The 22,776-nt window shown below is 37.5% G+C and overlaps 1 protein-coding gene across 1 annotated transcript in view; it reads left to right on the forward strand.

Annotated features, from left to right (window-relative positions):
* The window catches only part of hmcn2 (hemicentin 2), a 41,906-nt gene extending 37,406 nt beyond the window's left edge, over window positions 1-4,500 (forward strand). The window contains exons 75-81 of the mRNA XM_026343291.1: window positions 134-253; window positions 472-597; window positions 1,837-1,965; window positions 2,051-2,344; window positions 2,433-2,552; window positions 2,647-2,773; window positions 2,932-4,500. Coding sequence (XP_026199076.1) covers window positions 134-253; window positions 472-597; window positions 1,837-1,965; window positions 2,051-2,344; window positions 2,433-2,552; window positions 2,647-2,773; window positions 2,932-3,310 — 1,295 coding nt within the window. The 3' untranslated portion in view covers window positions 3,311-4,500. The remainder of the gene's footprint in view (window positions 1-133; window positions 254-471; window positions 598-1,836; window positions 1,966-2,050; window positions 2,345-2,432; window positions 2,553-2,646; window positions 2,774-2,931) is intronic.
* The last annotated feature ends 18,276 nt before the right edge of the window (window positions 4,501-22,776 follow it).

Genomic DNA, 22,776 nt, shown 5'->3' on the forward strand with positions numbered 1-22,776 from the left:
ATGCCATACAATTATATTTTATATTTGCATCTGTAATAATAAAGAAATGTCACATTTGAAGGATTATACAGTATATTACATACTGGATGTCCACAGTAGATTAATTGAGTCAGCTGTCATTTGTATTTTTCAGATGTGGATGAGTGCCAGGAGTCTGCTCTCTCCCCATGTCAGCATCAGTGTCTCAATACACTGGGCTCCTATCGCTGTATCTGCCACCCAGGATACCAGTTGTCGGGACATCGGTGCATTGGTCAGTCACCTCATTATTTAGACTTGCACAGGTTAAAGAGAGCTTAGAAAGCTTACAAAAAGGTTATCACTTACATTTTCAACTCAAGTTCCACCAAGATATGGTTTAGCAGTCCCCTAAGGCCCAGCAGAATATGTGTATACTGTAACTGGAATACCTTATGAACAAGGTAATAATTACTTGAGATAATAACCGCTCTGTTATCAACACTTTTTCAGATATCAATGAGTGCATCAGAAATGTGTGCCCGGCTCACCAGCAGTGCCGTAACACCGAGGGAGGATATCAGTGTTTTGACAGCTGTCCAGCTGGCATGACCAAAGCAGAGAATGGAGCCTGTGTGGGTTAGTGGCTGTCATGCTAAATTTCTTTTCCACTTTTTTTCTAGTGGGTGCTAAGTGTACTCATTATCATATGCTACACAAATACATACAAATACATATGGTGGTTGAAAGATTGTGATTCTTCTCTACAGCGCATTCAGAAGATATTGAGACCTTTTTATGTTGCAGCCTGATACTACAGTCTTTTTCAAATGTATTTATATTTTCCATTATTAATCTACCTTGAGTACCTTATAATGAAAAGGTTTTAGAAATTATTGCAAATGTAGGAAAAAGGAAAATTTGAAGTATCACATTGGCTTAAGTGATCAGACCCCTTTGCAACAACATTTGCATACTAGCTGAAGTGCCTCCAATTTCTCTTGATCATCGTTGAGATGTTTCTACACCTTGATTGGAGTCTACTTGTGGTAAATTACAATTATTGGACATGATTTGGAAAAGCACACACCTATCTATAGGTTTTACAGCGGGTAATGATTACTGTATCAGAAACCAAAAACCATGAAGTCAAAGAAGCTGCCTGCAGGGCACAGATCTGATGTAATGAAGGATCATAAGATCACAGTGGCCTCCATCTTTCTCAAGAGGAAGAAGTTTTATTGTAGAGTCAAGCTGCAATGTCAGCTCACAAAATTGCAACAAAAGTGAAAGGGGTCTGAATACTTTCTACATGCGCTGAATTTATATCATATACATTTTTACATAAATGTCACCTAAAATGTGATCAGATTTCCACTCCTAATACTAGTCCTACAGCTAGATAAAGGGATCCAAATACAAGAAATGAGACAAAAATAGGCTTATTCCTTTATTTATTTAAATAAGGCGGGGCATTATAACCTCACTGTCAACCAACTGATCATAATCAATGAAATTAACAGATTTTCCTACAGGTTCACTTTTGCTTTTGCTACATGATTAATAAGTCAATTGTATCTAATTAGTTTTAACTGTGAAATCAGATACTGAATTAGGCCATATTGGTGCAAATAACAGAGAAAACTGTAAAGTGTTCACAAGATTTTGGGCACCACTGTACAACCATACAAACCAAACAAGTCATTGCTATATTTAGGAACCGTGAAGGGTTCATAGATTCAGTTGCAAAGGAAAACGGTGTCTAGTGTATTTAACACTGAGTATTCCATAAAGCAACTCTTCAGTATTTTTGTAATTATACTTGGGTATCACAGGTGTTCCAGCTTAAATGTCACCGTTAACTACATATTTTTCCAGATATTGATGAGTGCCAAGATGGAAGTCACATGTGTCGTTACACTCAGATCTGTCAGAACACAATTGGAGGCTATGGTTGTGTATGTCCTCGAGGTTACAGATCGCAGGGAGTGGGCCTCCCATGTCTGGGTAGGTCTCTTGGATATTATTTTCAAACACTGCTTTAATTAAGATCATACATTAGAACTAACTTGAGTTTTGTTTTTCTTTTAAGACATTGATGAATGCCTGCAGACACCAAATCCTTGTGCCTACCAATGCCGTAATGTGCCGGGCAGCTTTAGATGCCTGTGCCCTCCTGGTACTGTGTTGCTCGGGGATGGGCGTTCCTGTGCAGGGCTGGAGAGAGGGCAAACCTTCACCAATGGGACCAGAGTCAGGGCGAGACTTCGTCCACAGCTGGTGTCCTCTCTAGGCAGACCAATCCTTTCTCGTTCTCATGGAGTATCCCGCATTACCAGACAGAGTTGTCCTGTGGGTTACACCAACAGAGATGGCACATGTATTGGTGAGTTCATCAGAAGGGAGGACGTCAACGTGATATTTCCATGTACAGTCTCACATTTGCATCTTGATCATCATTATTTTTTGCACAGATGTGGACGAATGTCTACTCAAGAAGCCGTGCCAGCATGAGTGCCGAAACACCATGGGCAGCTTCCAGTGCCTCTGCCCTCCAGGTTACCAGCTCTTACCCAATGGCAGGAACTGTCAAGGTAGAGTCTCGTTCAACTGTTTCCTGGTTTCATCAGTAAAATTCACCTTTCATTTAAATGATTACAGCTGAGTTCTTATCCTGTGTACCATTAGACATTGATGAGTGTAGAGAACAAGGCATCCAGTGTGGACACAATCAGATGTGTTTTAATACCAGGGGAGGATATCAGTGCCTGGATACGCCCTGCCCTGCATCCTATCAGAGTGGAGGAAGCCCTGGGTAAACTGTACAACTAAACTATTGTATAGTGTTTAGATACATCAGATACTGTGCTTCGGCATCTGTAGATACTGAGTATCTTTTTTTTTAATTATTATTCCTTAACATAACTTTATGCTACTCTGACACTTTTCTCTTTATTGTTGAATTTTTAATAGGACCTGCTACAGGCCCTGCTCTCTGGACTGCGCCACTGGAGGCTCTCCTCTGCTCCTGCAGTACAAGCTGCTCACTCTTCCCTCTGGCATTCCAGCTAATCACAATGTGGTACGACTCTCGGCTTTCTCGGAGTCAGGTGTCCTGCAAACACGTACTACTTTTACCATACTTGAGCAAGGATCAGAGACGGGTGTGATAGGGCAGGTGTTTGGTATCAGAGATGAGGCAGGCAGAGGCATCATCTTCACCCTGCGGGCTCTAGACAAACCAGGACTAGTGCGGCTCAAGGTGCAGGCCACCACCATCTCGCTTCAGGGCCGCATTACCTACCAGAGCATCTTCATAATTTACATCTCCATTTCAGCATATCCCTACTGAGCCTCTGTGCTACTTGACAGTTGACTTTGCCCAGAGTGGCCTGTGGATGCTTCACCCAAAAAGGACAATTCCCCAAAACTTTGTGCCTTGGACACACTAGGCCATGTAGGGCAAGTCCAGTAAATGTATTTCATGAAGATGTGTATCTCATTCTGTGACCATGTCACAGAAGGAAAAAGTCCTATAAGAGAAGAAAATAAATACCTTCAGCAGGATTTATTGAATTAATTATAGAGAAGAACCTACTTCATTGAACACATCTGAACTGACAAAAATGTTGGACAAACTAAATATTTGTTCACTTATTTTCCAACCGTATGCTTTATTTGCAGAAAATGCTCAGAGCATTTTTCAGTATCTGAAAATGCAGAATGCCAAAAATTGTAACACACCAAGCACTGAAGTTAGTATAGAGTATCCATCAGGAACTACCAGATTATTTTTTTATGTTCTGCTATCTTTCTTTGTAAGTTGGTTTCACATGTTGACTATATCATTTTGAGACATGTATTCTCATATGAAAATATGTTTGGTGCCTTTATTTTGAAATACAAACCTTTTCACAGTTGTGAAATTGTACAATGTGTTCCCCTATTATTTTAATTTATTTAAATCATGTGAACAGATCACTGGTTTAAACAACGTCCTGTCACAGAAGGTATGAGCTAATACGAATCTGCTGCCATTACGGTTTTAACAAACCTTCAGTGGCACATTGTAACAGTGGTTTGGAGCTATCTAGCCAGTGACAATGTTTCATCTATTGTGTTTTTGTACTGTTTTATAACATTTTTATCACATGGTTGTCTAAAAGGTGCTAAATGTACTGTGCTAAATGTGTTTTGAGTGGTGCTGGTTCATACTGCTATGTACAAGATTTTAATAATCTCATTTCAACATTTGGAATACGTGGTGTTTATAAAGGTTATCAAGCATGTGCCATGCATGTACAGATGTGAGACTGCAGTAAAATGTTTGCTCAACTCAAATATTTCTCTTTTGGTGTAAATGTCAAGTGTATATATAAATAAAATGGACAACACTTTGGGATTGTGTTATAGTAATAAGTTGTCGAACTTAACCCAACATCTTTAAAACAGCATTTTTCAGTATTGCCCGAAACATTATTGACTAAAGAGACAGCCATTTGGCAACAACATGAACGAGTAATGTAAAAACCCTGAGCAGATGCTAACCTGCCTCAGATTATTTCCTCCCCCTGTTCAATTTGACTTAGACCTTCAGTATATCTTGCATATTTCCTTCTCTGTAATAAATAAACTAGTGCCAGTTATGTGTCCCTGTTGACCACCACTAGCTTTCATTGGTACAAGACTGCTCTGTTCGTATGAGGTGAAATAATTAAAACTGAAGCAGACGCTCTCTTAAATCTATTAGTTCTCTCTGGTAATACCCCAGCTGCTCAGTAGATGGAGCAGATTCTAAAACTTATCACTAGATCTAAATCTCATGCTTCCACCACAGCCATCACTGACACTCACTGCACTGCTGGTTTTCAGACCTGAGGAGAAAAACACAAACAACGTTATACAGCTTTTCCTTTATATAAATGGACTTCAACATTCAGCCCTGTTCTGGATATTTCAGTGACCCAGTCAAGACATCCTCTGACACCCCTGATTGCTCTGAGGTTTTCTTTAAAATAGTTCAGGAAAATTCTACACTACTGTATTTCAAATGTAATGTTATACAAAAATTGGATCTTTTCATGCATACCGCGTTATGTAATATTAATAAATCTGTTTTCTTTACAATCTTTACAACACAGACAGTGTCGACCATTTTTTTTACACAGAGAACCAGGTGCTATTAACATACGGTGGCAAGAAAAAGTATGTGAATATTATGGTTTTTCTGCATTAATTTGTCATAAAATGAGATCTGATCTTCATCTAAGTCAAGAGTCACTGTACTTACATTTCACTTATGTCTTTTGTGGCCATGTGTTATAATAAAATACCTAAATCAGTTTGTTCCCAGTTATACAACATTCAGTCCGCACTGAAATAAGATATTCAGTATCCACAGTATGTCGGTGGACCTCTACTGTAGAGGTTAGCATTAACCAAAGCCAAACTCAGAGCAGCTCTGTAGAGGTGTGATCATCTGATAAATGTCATTGAAACAGATGCAAAACAACCAATTGCTCAGTTCATTGCTACAGTTATAAAAATAGCTGTGTGTGACATGATTGTCACTTCATTAATGTCAGGGTAACATTATAGTTTATTATCTTTGCCTCTTGTTAAACCTACCGACTTGTTGACTCTAGCTGAGGTCCAACCTGCGCACACTTTAATGTAGGCTGATTATGATTTATAGCGACATGAATTAAATTACAATGTTTACATGAGACATATAACCTAGATACGCTTCTGTAATACTGCACTAAGTTGTCTTATTGTTTACTTCCCTGCTATGACTAATGGAGAGCGGTCAAAGACTGCTGACCAGAGCAGCACAGAGAAAGTGTGTTTGTTGATCCTTCACTGTTGTGTGCGGTGGTTGCCTGGAGTTGTTTTGCTTTGTGCTTTTTCTGTGATGTTGTCATTAGCTTACTCTGGATGTTAGGAATTACTGGTGATTGTGAAAGAACAGTTGATATTCCTGAGACTTGGTCAGCTAACTTATGGCTGTTTCCAAATTCTACGTGGCAAAGATTCATTTCCAAATGATGAAGTACCAAACATAGAAACTGCATTTGTAAAAAAAAAGGTCATTAAGCACAATGATAGTTAGCTATGGTAGATGGAAACTAATTCAAACAATCTGTGCTGTGTCTTTAGTATCTCCAAACCATGGGCAATAACTAAAGAAGCAGACTCATTAGGACAAAAACATGTAAATACACTAGCTGCGGCAACAAATAGCATTAAAAGGGAAAGAAAACAAGCATTATTTTTCAGGAAACCAGCAGGACTATACTGGAGGCTGCTCATTCATTGAGGTTTAAAAAAGCTCTGTAATTTTCCCTCCAGCATGTGTAGTATACTGTAAGGCAGACTGGCGGTATTTTCCTCTTTTCAATAAAACACAGTATCAGTGAGAATGAATGCTTAAGGCTGGGGGATGGCTACTAGTAACATCTTCCCTACTGTTTTACACAGCCAGGATGTTAGAAGAAATGGGGAGTTAGTGTACTCCTTTCAGTAATGAGAGGATCACTGCTGCCTGTTAATAACAGTGGCAAGAAAAAGTATGCAGACCTTTTGAAATGTCATCATTTTCTCAATTAATATATCATAAAATGTAATCTGATCTTTATCTGAGTCAGGAGTATTAACAAATATAATGTGCCTAAAATAATAACATATAAATTCTGATCTTTTATGTCTTTATTGAGAACAACCATAATAACCTTATAGTGATAGTGGAAAAAGTATGTGAACCCTTGGAATAATAACCTCCAAAAAGCTGACTGGAGTCCAGTATTAGCATAAGAGCTACTTTGACTGACCAAAATCTAACTCACCAAAAGAGTTTTCAGAGGATATACAATTAAGAATTGTTGATTTACATGAAGCTGGAAAGGGCTACAAAGTGATGTCCAAGACTCATTTTTCACCACACACAGTACACAAATTAGTCTACAAATGGAGACACTTTGGAACTGTGACTACTCTACCAAATAGTGGGAGACTAGTCACAATGACCACAAGAGCACAACAAACACTCACCAATGAGGTAAAGAAACAAGACCAGAGTGACATCTAAACATTTGAAGGCATCACTGGAACTGGGTAACATCTAACATTGCTGCACCCCTGAAGTTTGCCAAAGAGCACATTGACACTGCACATGAGTATTGGCAAAATATTATATATTTGTTAATACTCTTGACTTAGATGAAGATCAAATCACATTTTATGACAAACACTGTATGTGCATTGGAGCTCACAGTACAGCCGTCATTACCAAAATAAACCTGCAAGGTCAGAAGGGTTGAAAACATTGTACTTTGTCTACATTCTCACATTTAATGTATTTTTATCAGAAATGTATTTCCTTGAAATCTGTCAAATTCACCGATAATTATTTCTCTTAACTCTTGTAATACATATGATAAAATGATATAAAACATATTTTAAATTCAGTGTTACATGTTACATTCAGCTTTATATTGGTTTAGTGTCTTTCAGCTCAGTGTTTTGGCCTGCAACATTACTATTTTGTTTTAGTCTCTAATAAGGTATGATAAATGTGCTACTTTGTCAGCATCCAATAGTTAAATGCTAGATGGTGAAAACATCTACAGTGTAACTACTGTATATGTTAATGTGTTGTTATAGGTCAATATTATTGTGCTGCTAACAAATGTCCATAAGATTAGTTACTGTGACTTTAAATGTTATTGTTTAATGTTGGTAATAGTTTTTGAAGACAAGTTTAGCAATTTGCAAACGATACTGCAGCATGTTGCAGCTAAGTTTGGAAATGTGACTTTACTCAAATCTGCTGTCAAAGAACAGAATCACTGATATGTGTAGGTACTGTATCACTCATCATCATGACAAAATGTTATCAACTTTATATTAGCTTAGATTTTGTCCACTTTGTTCAAACAGGAGAAAAGTCACTGAAAAGAAACTTTTCAACTGGCATCCAAATCAGTAATGAACATGAGTAACATGAGTAATGCTGCAGCTTCAGACGGACATAACTCTGCTGTCTGTAACACAGTGTGGGGAGACTGAGTAATACAATGATGTAGTGACTGAGAACTAATGGTAAAAGTGTAGTGGGGGATGAAGAGAGTTGGCCAGGACTTCATGACCAAGGTCAAAAGAGTAGTTTTGCAGAATGTGCTGCAGAAAATATGGGAACGTTTTCATCATTGAGTTTTTAGTGTTATACTTCTTCAGTACAATGTCTGCGTTAAAGTAAGCTTTTAGGAATGGTTGGACCAGTCCAACCAACCTGCCTACTTATTAATTCATACAGGATGAGGCTGCACACTGTGACTTTACATGAATACAAAGGAAACATGTTTAAAATTATTAATGTCATTTTCCAGCACACACTTTGTCGGTACAGCACTCCAGGTGGAGACAAATGTATAAATGTGTATTTTCCAGATGACATATTAAATTCCTCTTATTCATATGGCTATAATACCAATAAATGTGATAATCAACGTATTGTGCATATGCACTATGTTCCCACCCAGAGCATTACCCTATGCCCTGCTGGAAATTACTTGTGCACAAATGAAAAGGATGTGATGGTAATATTTACTCGTTGCCATGGTAGCAGTGAATTATACATATACTGTATGAAAATCTTTTAAAAAACTAAACGAGTGGAAAAACAAAGTTAAGTGTGCAGACACAGCACACTGTAATTTGATAATTTGAAGTACTTTAAAATATTGCATTTGTGCCGTTAAATGATTTGTTAAAGATGTGTTTATATTCACACATAGCGGCTGATATCTGGAGCACAGTGTGAATGAGCTCATGGAGCTATGCATTAAAAAAGGCCTGTAGCAAAATGAAATACAGCACTGTTTAAATGAAGTAGTGGCCTCAAAGCGATCCCTCTTTCAATGAGCCTATTAAAAACAAGCACACTGTGTGGTATACGTCTTGACATCATTGTTGTAAGCTACCCTGCACATGTAAGTGAACCGCTTGCCAAAAACATCAAGACGTTTTGAACTTCTTGCCTCTGTATAGAATATGCAACCAATGATATCATCGTTGGGACATCACTCTGCCAAACAACTGTAATCTTCCTTCCTTCTTGCAGTAAACGCACACAAACGTGCACACAAAGCACCATCTTGTCAGTATCTAAGATAACACTTCCAACAACATGTGTTCTAAACATGTTGGCTGCAATGCAGCTGTTGTGTGAGTTCATGTGCCTGGTTGAGTTTTAATGTGGGCCAGACACTGACTTCATTACCACAATGCTTACCACAGTAGTTCCATCCATCCTGCTTACCAGTTCTCCAGCCAAGTCCTGCTTCCTACCAGGACTCTGTGGGACTGCAGATGAGAGGGGAAAAAGACTTAAAATCCTAACACGTTGTTGCTACGGGTGGAAAGAGGTAGAAATACTGAAAAAAGAGGGATCCGCACAATTTGCTGGTTGTAGTCCATAGAAAATCTCAAAGCTACTGTTTTGGGTTTGGTTCTGCAGTTAATATCATTCACATCAGCTCAGGCATTAGAGATGCCAGTTTTTCTTTCTCCTCACGTTTCACATTTTTTCCAATGAAATGTCTTTCCAGTGTCAAATCAAACTATTATATAAGCATTTAAAGAAAAAGTCCAAGCAAATTAAAATAAAATAGCATACTGGTAGCAATAGCAGTGCAAATATTGAGCTCATCATGCATAATTTAGTAACTACAATGTTGTAGTGCAAAAGAATATTAATGATCCTTTGTGTCTGCTGGATGTGTAAAATGGAAATTGGATCAAAATCTATGATCTGAATTGCTGTCCTTCTTCGTATCTTTGTATTATCCTGTCTATCATTTATCATCTTTTCATCATCTGTCTGTAAGGAATACTGGCTTAAGACAAAGCACATAAATACTATGAAGTAATGGCCAATAGTGGGAACAAATGAGTAAAACAAGGGCAGAGCTCCACCGTTTGCCTAGTTAATGCAGGTTTATCCAAGTTTACACCAAATATATTCAGTATAAATAGCAAAAATAACTTGAAAAGGTAATTTCTGAAGAATTTATGAGGGAGAGCTGATATGCTGCCAAACTGACAGCAATTGCTTATAAGTTGCAAAACATTAAACTGAACAGAAAGTGCTCACAACTTAATCTGCCAAGAAATAAAAAAGTATAAGATATGATGTTGCTGACCTAAAGGAAAGGGTATTACACTTAGCTTATCAAAAGAGAAAAGTTTCTAAGGACTTGCATGTTTCTTTCACTCCCATAAAAAAAAAAAGAGAGCTGAAAAACGTTGCCTAAATTAAAAGTCATCGAAGAGAAAAGTAATAGCCTGCAGACAACCTACTGAATTTGGCAAACTTTATTTTCCAATAGCTACTTGTTTTAAAAACTAAAGAGCTGGATTCAGAAGTAAAAGTTCTAAACTTGACTTATTGACACACTTATTGACTTGAAATGTTAGATTCAATAATGAAAGTGGGAGAATGTGACTGAAACGGATGGTTTTACAGCAGAGAACGGCTCACTCTGTTCGAGTCTTTGGAACTAAAGAAATCCTACGTCCACTCAGGTTCTCAGATCTTACATCGATGATAGATGATAGATGCCCCCCACTCACCCCTACAGTAGATTATATTGTGTCACTTTTACAGTTTCTTTCCACTGTCTCCATGGGCCACACATTGCACTAGAAAGTGTACACAATGCCCCACTAAGACCATGCTAAACATTTGGCAGGGCAAGCACATTTGCACACCTCATTTTGTCCCTGCTCCCTTAATGAGACTAAAGCCTCCATTTGTCAGACCCACAGTTGTTCACCAATCACTCTGCTGAGATTTACTGTTCAGTTGGACAGGTAAATGTCAATCCTGCTCACATAATTGCTCTAAGACACAACCCCATGCTGCAAAATAAGTGGTCAAGAAGTATTTTCTAACGCCAAAGCTAGAAACAGTAACAACAAAGTAGTCATCTACAAAAATACCACTGTGGAGACTGTAAGTTATAAGCTACGACAAAAGTTCAAATGAAACAATGTTTGGTAGTAGAGCTGCTTCCTCTGAAGTATTAAATCAATGACAACTTGCTAGGTAAAAGGGCAAAAACTTTTTAAAAATACATAAAAACATAATTAAACATATATTCCATATATACATATGTAAAGCTTTTAAAAAATGTAACCATGTAACCAAAGCCTAGAGGAATTATGAAATTGAAAACTAAGAGACCAATCCACACTTTGTGTTGCCCATTTTCAGCCAGATTCCCTCACAGCCTATGTCTGTAATCACACGGTTGTGTGATTAAAGTTCAAGTTGTTTGTTTGAAATGTTTTTGACATCTGTTCTCAAATTCGTGGAATTTAGCCAGATCAGTCTCTCTATGCCAACATCAGCTTCAATACACAAATTACCTTTGACATGGCAAAGTAAAGTACAACAGTCCTAACGCCTGGAGTGGGATGAGATGGAAATATCATAGTCATAAATATCTTTGCAACACAGAGGCACAGGGAAAGCCAAGAACAGCTCTGGAACTCCAGATCCTCCAACACACTGACTTTGGTTTGGAACTGAAAGAAGTTTAAAAACTCATCTCTCATCATCAAGATGCACATTTTTAACAATATAAAAAGGTTGTTATAATGGTATAGTTTTGGAAAGGCCTGGAAAATAAATCTTAAAAAGACAAAAAGAAACCTCTAGTTAAGTAGAAACAGTTGTAGCTGTAACTGGTCATTTCCAGCCTCAGATAAGAAGTCAGACACTCCGAAAATCATCAAGAAACCTGTGAAGTTAACAAATTGTAGGGTGACATCACTGGCTACACCCCCCATATAACTACAAACACAGAATTACCTCATAGGAAAAGAATGGGCCTCTACAGTGAAGTTAAAAAGGAGTCCAATAAAGACATGCACCACTTCTAAGACTTAGTCACTGTAATATATTTTTTAGCAGGAATCTTGGAGGAAATCAAAAGACAGTATCCCACGCTATGAGAACCGTTTGTTTTGGCAGAAGCATCATTTAGTTATTACCAGTCCAACATTCACATTATCTGCTTTGGTTCCACATCATTACAAAACTGTCCAGGATGTATTAGATCAGAGTTTTTCATCCTGGAAGTGAGAGTGCTGGTGGCTGACTTGCAGAGAGACATAACCTCCAGCAGTGTGACCCCAGGAAATGGGCTGGCACTGTAGGGGTTTGACAGCCATCCATCACAGTCAATGCCATCGGACAACCTGTGGTGCATGGCTACTGTGTGCTCTCTTGCTTTCCTCTCAGCACTCACCATTTCATGTTTCTTGAAATCCAATACACACTTAAATTTAGCTCCAACAAATGCCCAAGACATAACAGTTAAAGGCTGTTGCATGAATTACTACAGTCCACAGCAACAAACTGTAATGACTTTGCCGTTATTGTTGCGAGAGTGAAGTGGCAAGTAACCGCAGAGAGGAACAATTAAAAAAAGAGTGATAAATGAAAGACAGCTGTGGATAATTAAACAACACACTCTTGGAATTTAACATTTTTTTACCAGTTAATATAACGTGCACCTAGAACTTTTTATCAGCACATGGTAAAATAAGAGCAGCTCATCAGAATACCACTTGAAAACTGCTTTTTTCAGCAGTAAATGGCACATTATCATCTGACTAAAAACATAAACACTTTGCACTGTGGGACCCCTAATGGTGGGGTACAAACTAGTGAGGACTCAAAAAGGTGATATTTTTCTCACCCCAACAGGAAGCAAATATGCAGTTCATAGCCCCCCCAAGTTAATTGAGAATCCTGTAAGACACTATATAAGATAAATAAAATAACAAACAAATAATCTAATATACTTTTACATATCAACAGAAAATCTACAATCTTGATTCAATACTGTATTTTTTCACACTTACACACTGTACAGACTTTGGAACACTTTATCTTCCAATAGCTACCAAATACTATTGTTGGCATAATATAAATGCTGCAGAAACTTTGCATGTGTTGAGCTGTGTTAAACAATGTCTACAGGCAGTGTTTGCCAGTGATAGTGTTACATTCTTCAGAAAGCTGAAGGACAATTTGTATACTGTAGATGATGTGTCTGGACATAAAACTGTGATTTTCAGACAAATGCTGCTTAAAATATAAGTTACACATACAGAAGCACACAGTCCAGAGCTGTTTAGTTAAGTAACCTCAATCAACACCAGCCAACATGTGGTTAATTCAGACTGCTGAGCTTCGTCAGTAACAGTACTTAGGCTCTTGAGCAAAATGAGAATAAATACTGTTACAACCTCAGAAATCTTGCAGGAATACCAAGTGTTGCATGATCTTATACCAACACAAACAAGGGAACTAGCCAGAAGCTTGCACCATTTATTTTGAGTGACATTTGTGCCTAATTGACAAAACAGGTGTTTTGGAGAGATTGTGGATGGAAAGACATGGGCGACGTGGACTGTTAATCCTAGACATGCAATTGGAGGTAAGTGAACATTATAAAACAAAGCTAGCTTCAGGTAAATCAACTGAAAGAGCCAAACAGTCCTGTTCCAACTTTGTCCAGTTAAATCATTTTCAAAATCAGTTTAATAGACCCTGATCTCCAGCTTTCTATTTCTCCTGAAAAGGAGTTTACTAAGGTCTACAACAGAATATAGATGTTTGGACATAACCTTTATGCACTTTTTGTCTTTTTGTTTCCGAATTAAAAAAAACAAACAAAAAAAACACAGAATCTCAGTTAAACCACCAAAACCTTAGCTGCATGGTGCCAGTGGCAGTGACATTTGCCCAGTACTAATCTGTGCAAATGTGTAATCTGAATGGCATTATAGCAAAGTAGATTAGCACAAGGCCAAACTCTTATATTTCACAGAGAATCATGAAACTTGGCAGAGTTATATAAATCAGTAAAACATCACACGGAACCGTTTTTAGCCAAGGTTTAAAACACTGTTCCATCCCTTTTTACTTTTGCAGTGGAGCCCTGCTCTATACTACATCTTCTACAGCCTTTTTCTAGGTAAACCACTGGTGCTGACTCAAGCCCTGATCTTTTGCAAGCACCATGCTAGTTAGTACCAGGTCTTGCTCCAATGAGGCAGACAGTGAAGAAATTCAAGCTACTTTTCTGTATGTTTAAAGAAATGGAAAGATTTAGGTGTGTTAGGTGTACTCGAAACAAACAGGTCAAGTACTCTGACCTGGCTTTTACTTTCCTCTAGGGGACATTCCACCAAAATGACCTCATAGGGGACAGCAAGCTTGGAAAGCAATAAAATCTGTCTCAATGGAGATGGCTTTTCCATAAGTTCTCTGGCTTCATTGTTCACGGCTGAGGTTTAGATCTGAAAAGTGGGACCCCGTTGGTAGCTTCAAGGACAGGGGAGCTCTTACAACTCAACTCTTACAACATTGTAGTCACGAAAGGAAAACTTACATACAGCCCTTTCTAGCTGAAAGGTTAGCTACTGTGGTCCATGGGACAAATTTGGTGCACAGCAAATGGGACCATTAAAAACAATTATAGACACTGTTGTATGTCAAAAGAATAGCAAGAATGTGATGCATTTCACTCTGAACAATGATTTCTACCAACATATTTTTTACATTGGCAAGACTGCCCTCAAATCTAATCACACTCACAATAAAACTAAAGTAAACATTAAGTTAATATGTTGACATAAGACCCAGCACTATAACTACACAGTGTACATCATCTGGGCATGCTGAGTGGAGAGACAGACTTGTGTAATAGTGTCTGTCTAAGGCCTTGGCCTTTTACTGCCAATGCATCACCTGGCCAGTGGAAATAGCTGACGGAGTAATGGCAAAACTGTCAAGACAAAGTACTGGCTTAAAATACATGGAAGGTATAACACTGACGCTCTCTTTCACTTTCAGGCATTTAGACAGAGAGGTAACAAAGTGGCTTCAGGAAATATATAAGCCCCTAAAATTTACACACTATTGTAGATCGCATTCAAAAATCCTAAACATTTTTAGATACACACAATAAGGCATAATTAAAAACTGAAAATGTGTTTTTAGAGTTTCTGAACAAGCAATTACAGCTTCACAGCTTTGTTTGTCTTATGTTTCTATGCAACTCATTTACAAACGGCATTACGTTTTTGCAGCAAACTTAATCATTAAATAATTATGTTGTGGAATGGAAATGAAATCAAATGAAATGGAAAGCATGTTGCAAAGGGGGTGGCTGGAGAGCATATAAAGCGAAGATTCACAGACCCATAGTCCCATATGTGATCACTTTAGGCAAGAACAGCACAATAGCAATAATTGATTTAATAGAATAGATGCTGTGTGAAGTGAATCAAGCTCGCTATGTTTCTTTGACCTTGACCAAATGCTGCAAGTAACAACAAAGCTCAAAGCTTTAGAAACAGAAGTGCTCTTGAACCAATCTACATCTTGCCTGTGAATGGGATTAAATAAATAGGATCTCGCATACAAATGTGAGCTTTTCTAAACTATGTCTATTTAATTACATTTGCAATAGGTGGACCTCCACTGGGTTAAATGTCAATCTGAATGTAAATGTAAATGAACAAACTGAAACTACTGTAATACAACCGTAGTCCTCTATATTTACAATAATCTTTAAGGCAACATTAGACTACGTATTTTTTCTATTTCTGAGCAACCAGGTAATTAATATACCTCATTTTCTTCCAAGTACATCTGCAATAAAAAACATGCAAATGAGAGCTTAGTTTTGATTATGTGTCTGACTAAAGCAACGCTCTAAATGTGCAGAACAATAAAGCTTTTGAGTGACTACTCAACAAACTGCTACCTTAAGATAATCCAGACAGGGGTTCAAGAGCAGTGCTCCTGGAAATGAAATCTGCTGCATTGCACTGCAGGAACAGCAAAGTTTGACTTATGAGACAATTCAATTGACAGGCACTCTATTGTTCCCAGGCAACACTGGCTGCCAATTTTGCAAAAGGAAACTAATAAAATGTTTCATTTGATCAATGGTGCCTGATGAATATAACTTTTGAGTAGTTTCAGGAAGAATTTTATGTCCCAGCATCAGGTCCTCAGCAATGGCATGACATTTACAGCGATCTGCTGAATGGACAATAATTAAGACCAAGTGTTCTGCCAGTTAAAAAAATAAACACTTGACACTCTAAAGTGTGCACTGGACACATTTATCTACTGGAAACCAGTAGCACACGGAGCTTTTCAAGAGCGAACAGTACACACTTCACAGCTGACTCCAGTTTCACGGTATGTCTCACTCTAAAGAATGTGAGGGGTGACCAGGATACGTTTTCATGGCTTTGATTCAAGTGGTGTACAGTGATCAATTCCTGTGGTAGTTACAGAAATTACACTTTGTCTCTATTCAGTTCAGCTGTTCTAACCAAACCAGAGTCATCTCTTTCATCACAGCTGCAACTGAATAACTGGAAGAACTAAAAGACTAGAGTCTGTATGTTCATAAGCGTTTACAAGATAAACTTCCAAAGCACATACAGAAAGAAGTACAAGTAGAAGTGCTTCACTGTTCATCTGTTAAACTCTAATCATACAGTACACAGAGCCAGCAGACATTCTGCCAAATTATGAGCTCATCACTGGCTTCTCTAAGCAGCCTGCCTGAGAGGATACTAAGTGTACACATGTGTTTGTTCAGAAGTGTAGGGTTATTAAGCTTGTCTCATTTTCTAATGTGGTACAGGAAATGCCTCACTGCTCTAGTTAAGCCATGTTTAGGTTACAGCAGTAAACATTTGTAGCCAGACTTCTCCATGCTATAAGACCTGTAGTAGACCCTTACAAATTTTTACTAAAAGGTATATACTCATTGACTTTAAAACATGAAATCACATTACAGCACTGCACACTGTGAAATCCCATAAACTATACAAGAATATCACAATTTCTCTGCTAACAGCTAATTTACTAGAGTTCAGTGATATGAGGTCTCAAGCAGACTTTGGTTCTTTATAAAAGTGACCTGTAAAAAATGTAAATTATCTCTAGTTTGGCATCTGAACAAAGTCACCACATTATCTCACGTTCAGTGGAAAAAGCAATGCCCATTTTGTGGTTCCCTTGGTCTTCTACAGTGTAACTGAGGTCCTTGGTTAGAGTAAGGGCAAGGAGCAGCCATAATCTGGAAAATATTACTGGGCATGGAAGAACATGGGAAACAATAACACAAGGAGGATTCCTCTTCCAACCTCTGGGCTCTGTGATTTGGAGATATGCTTTAGCTTGCAGTTTTAGCTCACCACAACTACCCACTTGGCTCCCATCCTTTATTATTCTTTTTCCACCTCCAGCTTTTGTCTTGTCCAGCTTGTGAACTACAATACTGTAGCTGAAGAGCCACTCAGGAGGACCAGGTAACAGTTTTGGTAAAGTTGAGTTTTTCCGCACTGGAATAAACTGTGCTTTCTCCAGATAATTTAATCATTCAACTTTGAACTTTTAGATTACTAAATCATCCTTGTGCCAGTAGAGTTGTAATGAATAACACTGGTGTGGTCAAACTGCCCTGCGTGGATAGCTTCCCTTGTTCAGTCAAGGACTTCCTCTTCACACATGGAAAAGTAATCAAAACATGGAGGCAAATGGAGCAAGTAGGTCTTCCTTCAAAGCAATGATTCCACTTCTGTTTTTTACATTGAGAGCCAAAGCCTTCCGGCAATTGATTAACTACTATTTTGACAAAGAAAGCATATAAGAATTGTTTTGCGAGCTTTATTTTTCTTAGAAAATTGACCACAGAGACAGTAAATGGAAAATCAAATCTACATTTGCTTCCTGCTGGGATGAATTGTTGAAAATACTTAATACGAAAGTTAAGGACGTCACTCTGGATCAAACACCATGCTCAATGTCCAATGTCTTAGTATGAATATTTGTGTGAAAAAATATATTACACTTATGAAAGACTAGACAGAACTATGAGAAGCTACTGTACACTGTTTGAAAAAGAAAGCAACCATAAAAAAAAAAAGCATTGTGGAGGGGTAAATGTATATTTATTGAATTCTACAATATTCTACACTGCCCATCCAAAAAAAAAAAAAGTCACCACCTTGATTGAAATAAGCAAATATGTAAGAGTCTCCATTGGATAATTACTGCATGGATGATTATGTTTCATCTGCCAACAAGTTATTTAACCCTAAATGATGCAGTGAGTAGCTACTTATTTTTTAAACTACCATGTCAGAAGACACATCCTGTGGTTGTGGAAAAGTTGGGTAAAGTGATGCACCCATCATGCCTAGAATATACCTTACAAGCCTGTGGGGGCAGTGCTATGATCTCTCATCAATATCTATAAGATCTTGGTGAAAAATGAATGCAAACCTGGACAGGAAGAAATGTTGTGACATTGCAGAAGCTTATTGAAACAATGCAATATATAACTACATAGCATTTAAAAGAAAACTAAAGAAAAAGTTTCGATCGATATGATGCATTTATTCAGGTCTTTATATTCCATTTCTTACTAATATAACTTCCATTGGTTTGATATATACAGCATTACAGTTCGAAAGGGTTTGTACCATAGTACCTTTGCTAAGTTAACTTTAATAATTTAAAATATAGGACTACTACTTCTACTATACATTTGTTGTATACTTGTATAACCACTACTAAGAACAGGAATGACCACAATCACAGGTAAATCATTTTGTTCCATCACATCACAACATTTGCAGTATGTGTATCGTGTATACCACTTACTAATACAAACTCCACAGCGTGCCTGGCACTTCCTCATTGATGTTTATCAACCTGTTAAATCTGACACTTTTTTTATTTATTTTATTTCACAACATTACATGAGTTACAATATTTGCTTTTTACTGTGTAATGTACCATTTTGTTAGATTAAAAGATTATTATTAGAAAAATAGATAGGCAAGAAAAAATATGTGAACCTTTTGTAATTTTGTGATTTTCTACATTCATTTGTAATAAAATGTGATCTGGTCTTCATCAAAGTCATACAATACGTATTATATTGAGTATTAACAAATATAATGTGCCTAAAATAATAACACATAAAAAGTAAAATCTTTCATGTCCTTATTGAGAGCAACCATAAAAACATCATAGTAGGTTTGGACTAGAGCTACTTTGACTGACAAAAAACACTCAAACTCAAGTTTGCTCTGCACAAGAAGAACACGCTTACGTGAACAATGCCTTGCCAAAATGAGCTTTCAGAGGCTCTACGATTACGAAGAATTGATGATTCACCTAAAGCTGGAAAGGGTTACAAAGTGATTCCAGAGACTTTAAAAATTCACCAGTCTACAGTAGACAAACGGTCTACAAATGGAGACACTTTGGGACTGTGATTACTCTACCAAGAAGTGGGAAGCGAGTCAAAATGACCCCAAGTACACAACAAAAACTCATCAATGAGGTAAAAAACAACCCCAAGAGACAGAAGGCATCATTGAAGTTTGCCAAAGAGCATTTGCAGGTCTGATTCACAGCTACAGGAAGCTCCTGGTTGAGGTCATTGCTGCTAACTAATTCCATAGTTTTTCCACTAGCATGAGGTTTTTGTGGTTGTTCTCAATAAAGACATGAAAATTCTGATTTATTTGGTGTTATTATTTTAGGCAAATTATATTTGTTATTACTCTTGACTTAGATAAAGATCAGATCATGTTTTATAACAAATTAATGCAGAAAACAACAACATTTCCCATACTTTTTCTTGCCGCTGCAGGTAGGTAGGTAGTTGGTGCAAGTGCAGGTTCAGCTTTCTAGCGCACTGGCTATGTTCTGAAGTCAAATTAAGACCACATTTTCTGATATTATCTGTCACCCACTGTCAATATAGAAACATACACACATACAAAAAAACTAATAAATATGCTTTGTGACTTTAAATGTCAAAGGGTTTTGAATTCATTAGTAGAGTAACTTGCTGGTCTAAATGGAAAATGTTATATTTACAGCAGCGTTAATATTTATAGTAAGGTCAAGCAAACACAAATGCTTCATTGAAACACAATGATGGAAAACAACACATAGAATTTTGTCATGTAAATTTGAGCCGTAGGAGTTTTAGGTTAATGGCTTTCACTTGGATCCTGTTCATTACGTGAGATTTTTTTCAATGAAAAGCAAAGATGGATTTGATTAGGAACAAAAGTTATTAATCATGGATCAGTTTTGATGTGCGTATTTTGTTTGTTGGTTACATAAAATAAACAAAGATGTCAGCAATCAGATTTGATGAAGGCAAGGCAAGAATCTTGTTCACTTGGAATCATACTTACATACAAGAGAATGATTCTATTATTTTATTTTTATTTACGATAAGATATACCTCATCAAGCACATGAAATACAACTTGATGAGACAGTAGTTGAGTGATAAAATTTATCAAGTGTACCAAAGTACCCTGAATAGGATATCAAACACTAGTGAAACACATGTCCTTGGTATAGATAAGTTAGTATTTTGGCACTACTGTCTTTCCAATTTCTACCTTTACGAAAGTACCAAACAGAACTTCTGACGGGCTAAAGCACATTCTGTGATGACATCATTTGTACCACAATTTCTTTAATTGGGATATCTATGTGATCTATTTTTCTTCCTCTCTAATGCCAGGCACTAGGGTACAGCTGTATAGTAACAGTGTTAAAGTTGGATGTCCCTGCTGTCATCAGTAATTCCATAAACAGTAAAGAAATGAGCTATGATCTACTTGAGCCAGGGTGCCATTCCAGTCATTCCCCAGGTTGTTCTTTAACCCAGGACATTGGTCATTAAAGCTATCAGACCTGAACCTAAATACACAGCTACAGAAGACACCTTGTTCTTCAAAGTCCATTGGCTGCAAACTGCAGACTAATATCCCTGCATTAACATGGCTCTGCTCCATGTCAAAAAGACGTGTTCAAAAGTGACGTGGGTGAAAAGTAGTGCCAAATAACAGTCCAAATAAGATCTGACAAGGCCGGGACAACATTTAGAGAGTGATCACTGCTGATATCAAACTAGTCTGTCGCATAAACATGTGGGATGACCATGTTAACATCACTGATCATTCATGAGTTGGACCAAGCGTGATTTTTCCATTCACAGTTTTATGCAACCCGTCAGCCTGATAAATATTTGCATATCTGTCATAACGTACAATACACCAAGAACATTAGGCAGAAGGGAGAATTTACAATACGTATTATATTGAGCATGTAAAAAGCTGTAGTTTCTACAGTGCCTCAGTTTTGTAGTGAAGCAACGGTCACTGGGCTAAATAAGTAGGTCAAATATCGTGACATAATCCATAAAAAGAGCAGAGTCTTCTGAAACCTGAGGTTCAGTCTCTCTTACATTACTACTCTTTCCTCATGAGTTTTTGACAAGCCACCAGGTTGTCCACTCAAAATTTACTCACATATAAGAGCCATATAGAACAATTGCCAAGCACATTAGGTCACACATCATTATATTTTCAAGTTGATGAAATGGCTTTTATGTGTTGTTCTCTGCTGCTACCATGGATCCTAAATCACATAACCTGTTAAAAACTTTTTACTTAGTGAGCATTAATTTTAACATTAATTTGGATTCTGTCCAAATTATGTAAAGACAGGCCTTTTGTAAAACATGTATGGAGACCATACAGTGAATCTTTAGCTCTCGTGACAGAAGTATTGTTACCGTGATCTTTTAATTCCATGCTTCAAGGCGAGACGCCAGGATAATACATGTAGGATACAAAGTTGGTTTAGGGCTTAACGCTTGTTAAAAACAAGCTGTAAGCATGAACAACAGGGAAAGTAGTAACATCTTAATTGCTAGGATTTACACAAATACAGGTTGGTCACATTGTGCATATTTGGCCAGACCTCCTAATGTCATTTGTTACTCTAGCACCATTAGCAATATATTGTTAAATCCTTGCATGAGTGATTGTCAAGTGAATTTCAGACGAGGCCACACAGGCAGCTCATGCTTTCAACATCAGACTAATGAAGTCTGAATGAAATCCTGTTCCTCTGAATTCTCACACGTCCCATATTTACTGGTCTCATTTGGTGGTTTCTGCAACGGTTTCGGGGGGGGTGGGAGAGTGAGGGGCTTGACAAAATCCTGAGCCAGACCCATTCTTTCCACTCAGATCATAAAACTCAAAATTTTCCTACCGACACAAGCAGTTTTTGTAGGTCTAGCCACCAGGCACAGTGAGCCCTACACAGCAAGGCCGTGGAATAATTAAACGAACTCTTTCCATGCCACATCACAGAGGAAAAATATGAACATTTCTACTTAGTAAATACATCTGATTAATAATATGGTCACACAGAATAAGCGTGGCAAAAAAGAAATTAAAAGTAAATTCACAGTTGTAATAAACTTGTCAATCAAAAGTGCATATGAAACAGTAGGCCAAGGGTGACAAGGTCGACACAGGTCACCAAAGCACCATCCATCACTGCTGGCAGACTTGGAGACATGCTGGTCTTGTTCATACCCATGTTTAAATACTGACAGCTGTATACAACCAAATTACATCTGATCCCATTCATAAAAGCACATTTTTCTGATCTAACATTTTTTCCACAATATCCAACTTATTATTTTGTACAATTCTATTCAGTGTTATTAATTGAAGCATGTGTTTAAATATTATACATATTGTTAAGCTTTCATACACCAGTTTGGCTGTATAGGGCATAAAAAGTTGTTGCTTAAACATTAGCTGAAAAAAAGCTAAACTAAATATAGTGCTCCTACTTTCTTTTTTAGCTCCTACA

This window comes from Anabas testudineus, chromosome 9 (genome assembly GCF_900324465.2).
Source record: "Anabas testudineus chromosome 9, fAnaTes1.2, whole genome shotgun sequence".
Classification (NCBI taxonomy): domain Eukaryota; kingdom Metazoa; phylum Chordata; class Actinopteri; order Anabantiformes; family Anabantidae; genus Anabas; species Anabas testudineus.